The sequence below is a fragment of the Macrobrachium nipponense genome, chromosome 9 (genome assembly GCF_015104395.2).
Source record: "Macrobrachium nipponense isolate FS-2020 chromosome 9, ASM1510439v2, whole genome shotgun sequence".
Taxonomy (NCBI): domain Eukaryota; kingdom Metazoa; phylum Arthropoda; class Malacostraca; order Decapoda; family Palaemonidae; genus Macrobrachium; species Macrobrachium nipponense.
The window spans coordinates 55,896,535-55,904,034 of NC_061110.1; the positions used below are offsets into that span (position 1 = coordinate 55,896,535).

Consider the following 7,500-nt stretch of genomic DNA (forward strand, 5'->3'; position numbering starts at 1 on the left):
AGTCCCATCTTGCAAAGATGGAATTGTGGGTACTATGCATCTCTCCTTCTTCATCTCCACTGTGTAGCAAGTTACTGAGATCTGCAGACGTAATTGCGAATCTGTGTTTTACGTACCTTGTTGTATCCCTAATCATGGGGCAATAGCTTAAATCCACAAATACTTGAAACAATTCTAAAAAAGCTTTCAATGATTCTCCTTGCTATCTACATATTTCTTTATAAAATCTATTGTAATTTATATATAAAACTGTGAATATGAACAAATAATGGGATATAAAATAGAGAAAAAATGTGGGCACACCAGAAAATCTAGTTTGCACTCAGGCCACAGCAAATTACTGTCTAAACAGATTTTAAGTGGTCTGCATTTCACACCAACTACCCTTGATAATAATCAATTAATCAAATAATAACATAAAAACCAAAATAATACTCCAATTGCATAAAAAGGTTATACTCTCACCAAATGTGAATCGAGGTAGTCAGTGTACAGGGTGAGACACCGAAGCTGTTTACACCATCCAAGCAACACATCTAATACATTCTGCATTCCTTGTTCTCTCTGTAAAACACATAAGAAAAATTAATATACTAATTTCAACTCAAAGAGTGAGAAGTTTCTAACTATCCAAATCTATTTATGCTGAAGAATCCAAGAAATCTAATAAAATACAAGAAAATGCCCTATTCCATCTGACTCTAAGGGGGAAATGCAGCTGACCTGATTACAATTGTTTTAATACAAATCTATCAATTCAAACATTTTAATCTTGTGGCCATCCTTCTGACACATTCCAAAAGATCTTTACTTGGCAAGCCATCAAGTAGGTACAATAATAGCTCAGTCCTGGTGTGTCTGGCAAGATTTTTAAACATTCTGTCAACCTTGCTCCTGATTTTGCTAAATTTTCATAATTTTCTGCTCCATTCACTTTCTTTAATCATAATTTTCTTATTGCATTTATACATCAGTTTCCCTGTTATAACATCTAGTGTCTTACTATCTTTACCCTACAGTATTCACTATTTCCGCAAATAAATGTTCATTGGACCAACCACATGTTTTTGCAGTACTTTACACCATTTGCTATAGATACTCTATTCTGATAAATTACTCTCCATGTTTATTTTTAGCTATCTCTTTAGTGGTATATCCTAATTATTATTTGTTCCTACAAGAATACAAACATTATCTTCAGCAAAGCTGGTCTGACATTGAAGCTTGGTAACAAAGCTTCATAAGGAAGTGTGGAGGTGAGTAACCCATCCACTCACTCAACTGTTGCTGTTACTTTTTCTTCAGCCACACTGCTATTCAGATGTCTATTGCTACTGGATTTTGAACATGGCTGCAGTTGTTGAAGCAACTTCCTTAACTTTAATTTCTAATACCTAGTGAAGGCTTTGGCTTGTCATTTAGGAATGTGCATGATTGTTGTGCAAATGTTGGTGACAGATTCGTCTCCTGTCAAGAATTATGATCAGCAAAGGTGTTCAGAGTATGACAGATTATGTGGATGCTTTATGTCACTTGAGAATACATACTCACCCTAATTGTGTGTTTATTTTACAGAGGATATGAAATTGTAATGTTTATGAGAGAAGGACTCAGTGGTGTCATCTGAGAACAACAAATCACACCTCAAAATCCTTCTATCAATGCAATTCTGTCTGTCCATTCTCCCCATGCTGTTTCCAAGGTTAGTATGCTCATGCTGGATGATGATCAATGCATACAAATAGAATGAGACATTGAGTAGTGCAATGGCCCTTTCTGGTACTACTTCCATCAACCCCTTTTCCATTCCTGCCTCTCTGGCCTATGCTGTGCTGACAACACCAAGGCTCAATGCCTGCCTTTGTCTTGGCAGCTGCTTCTGTCCATTCAGGGAGGCCTACCTCAACACTGTCCTTAGTAGGCCTTAGAGAATTTGGGAAAACTTGTGGTAATAACAAGTCAAGAAGGGAGGAACCTTGCCCTCATCTTATTCTACTCCTCAACTTCCTTTTTTCTAAACCAGCAGAAGTGCCAGACAAAGGCCTAGGAAGAAGCCCTTTACATACTGGCTAAGAAGTCTTGACATGGATATTGCTCTCCTTCTAGTATTAATAAAAATCACTGTGGCTATTCATAAGAGCAGCAGTGTGGGTGCGACTTCATTGGCAAGGATAAAGATCAAATGCTTCAGAAACACTTGAAAACATTCCTGCAAGATACCAATTTTTTAAAGAAATGGGAAGCAATTATGTACAGTAGTACCTCGAGATACGAAAGGCTCAACTTACGAAAAACTTGAGATACGAAAGCCAATGCGAAAAATTTTACTGCTCTACATATGAAAAGTTTTCAAGATATGAAGGTTTCTGAAAGTCCGAGATTCGCCCAGATAACAATTTTTAAAACTCGCGCCGCGCGCCACCATCTTAGTACTAGTAGACTCGCCACCATCCTCCTGCTCTCCCATTGGTTCCTGATGCTAGCCAAGCCATGAGATCCTTCTCTCCTATTGGGCAGCATCCCTCCCATCATGCATCTACATCCTAGTACGTAGCAGCGTTCTTCTTCAGCCATTGCTTCTCACCAGAGTTATCATACGCATGCGGAATTCATTCGTTCACATATACGATTTCGTTGGTTAACGTAAATTCGTGTTAGTGATATCATTGTGCTACTTTATCGTTTATCGAAAAAAAGACACCCAGAAAAGGCTCACACAGGTCGTATGCTTGCGCAGTTCGATGACGTTTGCCTGAGTCGTTTCAGGAACATTGTGAAAAGTAGGCAGAAGCAATCTTTCTTGGATCGTTATTTTTTAAAGAGGCCTTCAGCATTAGCAGGAGTAAGCAAAAAGGAAGAACCAAGTGATAAAAAACAGAAAGTTGAAAGCAAAAAGGAAGAACCAAGTGATGAAAAACAGAACGTTGAACGTGGTGATGAAGTTGAAATTCTGTAAAAAAAAAAAAAAAAAAAAAAAAAAAAAAAAAAAAAAAAAAGCCTACGTAAAAGTAAAAAAAAAGTTAAAAAAAATTAAAAATAAAAAAAAGAAAACAAAATTTAATTTGTAGATTTTTGTAAGTTAAGCGTTACAGTTTTGTTAATGTGCTTCGTAAATTTTAATTTTATAGTTTTCCTTAAATTTTTTATGTGTTTTCGTAAAGTTAAGTGTACGTACGTACGTTATCTGCCGTTTGTCCTCCTCCTCCTCTGCCGCCACTTTCGGAGATAGCCTCACTCGAAAGGTAAGCTTCCACATTTTACGTTACAGTAATAATATTTCTTGTACACTAATATACACTTTATTTACAGGTTTTGCATTTTTATTCTTAATTTAGGTATTGAATGGTCCAAATTGTAGTATTTCATTGTTTATAGGTCAATTTAGCTTTATTATGAAATTTAATGGGGTGTTTTTGGAGGGCTTGGAACGGATTAGCCATTTTACATGTAAAATGTGTTCCAAGATACGAAAAACTCATGATACGAAGGCCGCCTCGGAACGGATTAATTCCGTATCTCGAGGTACCACTGTATTTGCTTAACAAAAGCCAATTTCTTGTCAAAAGTTACACCTAAAATCTTTAATGAGTCACTAGCAATTAAAACTGTATCAAATAAGTGTAAATCAGAATATAAAGGCAAAAGCGTTCTAAATCAACAGACTATCAAACTTATAGAGTTTTTGAAGCATTAAGCTTTGCGCACTGAAAACTACTCCACACATGAATACATGCCAGATCTCAATTAAAGTTTCCACAAACACAGACCTATGGCACAGAGAAGGAACAACAGCTAGAAAATAGCATTGTCAGTGTGGGCAATCAGTTTGTTCTCCAGACCTTCCCACATCACTAGTATAAGTATCCCCATATGGTCATCCATAATCCCATTGTTAGTATCAGTATCATTATTATCAATATATCACCATTATTATCAATAACACTATTATTATCACCCATGTTAACCTCAGTATTACCCTTCATATCCTATTTCATGTCCGTTCCATGTATATCCACATATGGAATAAAAATACCAGGTATCCCAACTGACAATGCCACTGATACGTGTATGGACTGATATCCTGTTTCTTCTACATGCAGGATGGCCTAACAAAAGTCTGTTGTCCAACGCATCCCATTTTATCACCAAAAATGGTTTCACTAACACCCAAACACCCAGTGTGAACTGCATCCTTATAAAACCCAAGATATTTATGTGCTTGCACATCACACACGGTTTCTGCCGAGGGTTTCAGAGGACACTGGGACAATGGCACGTACATATGATCTGTACTCTTTTTGTGATGATCGGGTTTCCAAAAACTTTGCTGATCTCTAGGTCCCTTTCATATTTGAAACTTCCAGAGTTCTGAGGTTTGGGTCTTGCATCCCTACATTTCTAAGATGGACAAGACTGCCAAAAATGGTCTGAACTTTTACATGCTCAAAAAATAAAGGTGCTATCAACTGAAGGACATTTAGACATGTGCTTCCGGACCTGAGAATGGGTCAATGCTTTTAATCCCCTGGCGTTTAAAAAAGATCGACTCCTTCAATAAAAATCTGCAATGGTTGAGAAATAATGCCATCCACAATGCCTTGAAATGGGCAGACTCCCAATGCAATTGTTGTGACTTTATGAAGCATCATTGTCCCCTCCCAACCATTTTGTCTAAATTAAAGAAGCCTCCAGTATTTAAGATTTGAATGGATCTCAATATCATCAGAACACCAACAATATTCCTCAAGTTCCCACACAAATAACCAAAAAAAAAAAAATACTAATCCCCGAACACAAATATTTCTAGTACTCTACAGGGATAAAACACTATAACAGCACTCACGGTCAAGGCTATTCCATCACTTGATCCGTCAGAGGGTCAGGGGTGATGAGAGAGAGAGAGAGAGAGAGAGAGAGAGAGAGAGAGAGAGAGAGAGAGAGAGAAAGAAGAAAAAAAGATGTGTAAGAAAGATGTGGCAAGTCTCTCCTGCCTCATTGCTTCTGCGAGCGATTTTGCTACTCGCACACGCGCATCTATACTTGAGACTCACATTACTAACTTAATTAAGCAGTAACAAAAACTCCAGTGTGCATCCACTCACAGTCTGTAATAACCCTTCCCCAACGTAAAAAAATAGAAAAATTGAAATATTGAAAAATTCATTGAAATCTCCCCTGCTATCATCCCAAAGTCCCGATCGCCAACGTGTTGTCCTTTCTAAAGAGGAAGTTACAACCATATGAAGAACATTTTCCTCTTGGTATTGACAAAACAATAAAACTAATCAACCTCTGTGTAACTAACGTGTTCTCTTTCAATGGTAATTTCTATAAACAAAAATTTGGTTATAGCATGGGCAGTCCCCTATCCCCCCTTCTAGCTAACCTATATATGGAATTTTTCGAAACAGAAATTTTGTCCTCCATCAAACCCCACAATATGGTCTGCCTGAGATACGTAGATGATATTTTTACTTACTGGGATGATAGCTGGGGAGGTTTCAGTGAATTTTTCAATCAAATAAATTGGTTAGTTCTGACTATAAAATTTAAAACAGAATGGGAAAAGGACAGGATATTGCTGTTCCTAGACATACTAATTATAAGACAGCAGAATAGACATGCGTTCACAGTATACAGAAAACCAACTTTTGCCGTTTCATATATTCATTTCCTATGTTACCATGATGTATCCGTGAAGATCACAGTCGGGTGCAACCTATTCCTCAGGGAGCTTAGAATATGTTCAAATGGGTACGTAGAAAAAGAATTCAACACGATCAGCCAACACCTAATGCAACTACTTTACACACCATACATTATCAAGAGGGCTAAAAATAAAGTGAGTACAATATATTATAGAGGTCCCACTTGCAATAGACAAATAGACTTTGGCAATTAAATAAAAATTCCATACAATGAAAACATCCAAAAAGCCATGGAACACCTCAGATCAAATAATCCCTTTATTTTCCATTATCCCAAATCCATCAGGAGTTCGCTCATTAACGTATACCTAAATAAAAGAGGAGAAGAAGCCAGAGTTTACAAGATACCATGTAGCAATTGTGATGAGATTTACATTGGGGAAACTGGTAGATCCATCTCGCAAAGATTAGCAGAACACAGAAGATCAGTGCGATATGCATCAGAGAACAAGGGGATTTTCCTACATATTAGGGACAAAGGCCATACTATTAACTGGAGTGGGGCAGAGCTGATTTTCACAAGTAGCTGTCCGTACAAAATGAGAATGCTGGAATCTGCTATCATCAATCAAACCAACAATATGAACCTGTCAGGAGGACATTGGAGATTGGACGACATCGACGAACTAAGCCTTAGGCCACTGCTGAAGCAGGTGTCCCAGAACATCCGACCACCGGACGAGTCGCCATCTTGTAAGACATCCTATGTCCATATTTTACCAGTGATCAGGAGCACAGAAAGAAGTGCTTGAAATATATGGTTGCAATGTTAAAATAGTGTTTTATGGGCCTTTTATCTTCATATATATATATATATATATATATATATATATATATATATATATATATATATATATATATATATATATATATATATTACAAACACATACATATATATATGTATATATATATATAATATATATAATATATATATATATATATATATATATATATATATATATATATATATATATATATATATATATATATATATATATATATATATATAATATACTGGTTACTATCCTACTTACAACCAAGTTTGTTCGACCCACTGGTTGTAAGTCGGAATGGATGTAAGTCGAACCTTAGAAAGTGGCCAACATACTGGGTAGGGTATACTATCAAACCTTTGCTATATAAGTGATATAAGTGCCTACTTAGTACTGTAATGTATGTACAGTGGGGCTCAAATCTCAAGCGACATGATTCTTTTTGTATCGTCTATATTCTCAGACTCAACGTGAGGTTGCCAAGTAGTGCTATTTTTTTTTTTCATTTGTAATGTCATTCGAAATGTCGAAAAGTTTGTTTTGGACTTCACTATCCTGGCCTTATTTTCCTTATGGTTTAATAGATATGATCCCTTTTATGCATTGGTATAATTCTTAATTTGTGTGATTTGAATGATTTTTTTTTATCTTTACGTTGCTCAGTTCAAGTGTGGTGTGATAAGATTAGCGGTGCCAGCAATGAAAGCACACTTAACATGCTCCTCGGACTGGTCAACATAACCATGTCTGCAGCATTATGACAGTAGACCTAATAAGCTCAACAGTCAGAACAACAATTTCAATGTAGGAATATGAATTAAAACAAGTTTTATTTGAATGTTGAAGATTTCGGCTGCGTTTAAGCTGCCAGTATGTTGGAAAATGTTTTATAGGCCTACAAAATAATCTAAGCCATCTGAGATGTAATGTTACTCATGAATTTATTTGTAGAGATCACCTGTTCTTTGAGGAATATGAATTCAACCAGTTTTCTTTGAATGTTGAGTTTCAGGCTGTGT

The 7,500-nt window shown here is 36.3% G+C and overlaps 1 protein-coding gene across 6 annotated transcripts in view; it reads right to left on the reverse strand.

The window, feature by feature from the left end:
* Positions 1-7,500, reverse strand: part of LOC135218361 (uncharacterized) — a 237,567-nt gene that overhangs the window by 90,470 nt on the left and 139,597 nt on the right. For all 6 annotated transcript variants that reach the window (XM_064254605.1, XM_064254606.1, XM_064254601.1 and 3 more), the window contains one exon: positions 466-564. In XM_064254605.1, coding sequence (XP_064110675.1) covers positions 466-564 — 99 coding nt within the window. The remainder of the gene's footprint in view (positions 1-465; positions 565-7,500) is intronic.